The sequence below is a fragment of the Entamoeba invadens genome, assembly GCF_000330505.1.
Source record: "Entamoeba invadens IP1 unplaced genomic scaffold scaff_1105074726053, whole genome shotgun sequence".
Taxonomy (NCBI): domain Eukaryota; phylum Evosea; order Mastigamoebida; family Endamoebidae; genus Entamoeba; species Entamoeba invadens.
Window position 1 is genome coordinate 188,112 of NW_004443681.1, and position 2,462 is coordinate 190,573.

Genomic DNA, 2,462 nt, shown 5'->3' on the forward strand with positions numbered 1-2,462 from the left:
TCAAGTCGTTAATAATCTTGTCCCTTTCCTCCAAATCCTACTCATTCTTCTTCTCATCAGTAAGTTGATCAACTTGGACAGTCAAGTCATTCGCCTTTTAGTCAACTTTTAGTGTTATTTGCTTCATCTAAGTTGAACTGGACTTACTGTAATTTGCTATCAACAGCCTTTCAAAATGCATCTGCACTATCAACCTTCTGTCTTTCTTCATCAAGTTGAGCTTGAATTTAAGTTATTATTGCATTCAACACGTTCTTCTCTTCTTCTTGAGCAACAGAAGCTGGTGCACTGACTTGGACTTTAAGTGACGAGAATTGTGCATTTATTGTTTTGACTTGGTCTTCCACATTCTTTCTTCTATCAGATTAGTTGAAAAGCCGAGGCAGTCTTTTTCATTAGTTTTGTCGTCCAAAGCCTTCTTTTTTGTGCTTCAAGTGCCTTAATCTGTGATTCATAATTCTCAATCTTCGAAGCGTCTTCAATCGCTTTTTTATATCCTTCTTAGCAGCATCAAGTTGAGTGTTCTGTTCTTTCAACGCTACAACCGTTTTCTCCAAATCAACAATTTGGTTGTCTTTCTTGATGACCTTAGTTTTGTCGATATTTGAAGTCCCAACTAATCTATATTCAAGGTCTTGTACTTGTTGTTCCAAATCTACTATTTTCTTCTTGTTTTTAGCTGTACTGTTTCTTAATTCAGTCAACTCTCTTTTATTTGCTTCTAAAATAAAAAAATTAATAAAGCACTATAATAAGTAAACTATATTTTTTTAACAATACATATAAAAAAAGTATCATAAAATGTAATTAAAACAATTAAAAGAAATTAATATAAATTATTAAAACTATTATTAATTAATTATTAATAATACAATACTATATAATAATGTAATCCCATAATTTTAAATTTCAAATATAACTAAAATTAAAAACATTACTAATTCAAATATCAGAGCAATGAAGTCAATATAGCGAACCTGAATATTTGTATGATGATGGTCTTTATGGATGATCTAACCTGAATATGTATAATATAATAATAATAAAATATAATAATATATAATATAATAATATGATAAAATATGATGATGGTTAACATACATAATAGAACCTGAATATTGATATGATGATGGTTGACATGCATGGACTGAGCTCATTTTTTATAATAATTATTGCCAATTTATAACATAACCAACCAAAAACAAAATTATAAGAATACAATAAATAAAATTAAACTACCACAAGTCGTAAATAACCTTTATTAATTATTGAATAAACTCCAGTGACACCATTCAAAGTTGTTGCTTCTGTAATTACAAGCAGATTTTCTGTTGGTTGTGATTATAATAAGAACTCGCTTGGTATTTTAAATATTGACACTATAGAAAGTTGACCCATGTTATCTGCATTTATTTCTAGTGTCACAAAGACGTTTCCCAATTTGACAATTTCGTTACCTAAAATCACAGAATTGGCATCAAATGATATTGTTCTCCTTTACTCAATCCAATATAAATGTCGTTCTTCGTGCTAAACGACAACACCTCGTGTAACAGAATTTTCAATGCCAATATATCCAAGTTGTTTTGCAATGTATTTGCCTTAATACTTTGAAACTCCCCGATTTTCGTTGAATTCCCAGAAGCTCTCAAAATTGCGTTTAAAATAAGCTTCTCAGTGTTCAAAATGTTGTAAGTGTAAAATATGAAAATAGTCACTCATGGTGACAATTTTTGTTGTCAAAGATCCATGTAGTGCCACTTCACTGTTAGCCGCAACATCCATTTCATCTCATATTAAATAAAATTTATTAATAAATCAAAAATTTTAATTTTACACACTTCGCATTCAACATTTTCGGTGAGTGTTCTTCCATTGTTGAAGATGATTTCTCTGAAATTGTAAATTCGATTGTACACAACATTCTCTTCCAAAATTAATGTGTGGTGCCTCTCTACCTCCCCAGCATTCTCACAGTCCTCATAACTCTACTTTCCATCGAAAATGCACTCACAACTTATTCAAGAAGTTTCAAACACTAATTGCAACTCTTCGAGAAATTCACAAGCAACTTTAATTTGTCGGACGAAAAACTTGGATCATTCGAACTACCAAAAAACAGAATGTCGTTGTCGTCAAATCCAATTAATGGTGTTGTACTCGCACTAAAATTGCCCAAATGATGTGAACACCCACTTTATGTCTTTTCGAGTGTCAAATTTGAAAACACGAAATTGCCGATAGAAACGACTTGTGTTGTTGGAAGAATCACATTTTCACTCAACACAATTTCACAGTCCGTTTCGATTTGTAACGTTTTCGTGCGCTTTTTGATATTAAAACTCCTCCAATGAGTCTCATCGTTTCCTTTAAAACCCACAAGTTGACTTTAATGCTAAATCGTACGTTCAAATATACAGTTTATTATTTAATTAAATAATATAATAATTTATACTATTAAA

At 30.7% G+C, this 2,462-nt stretch overlaps 1 protein-coding gene across 1 annotated transcript; it reads right to left on the reverse strand.

Moving 5' to 3' along the window:
• Positions 1-395: 395 nt before the first annotated feature.
• Positions 396-798, reverse strand: EIN_322480 (hypothetical protein; the record flags this gene model as incomplete). The annotated part of the gene is made up of 2 exons (XM_004260478.1): positions 396-706; positions 762-798. The coding sequence occupies 2 exons, from the start codon at positions 796-798 to the stop codon at positions 396-398; spliced, it is 348 nt and encodes a 115-aa protein (XP_004260526.1).
• Positions 799-2,462: the final 1,664 nt, after the last annotated feature.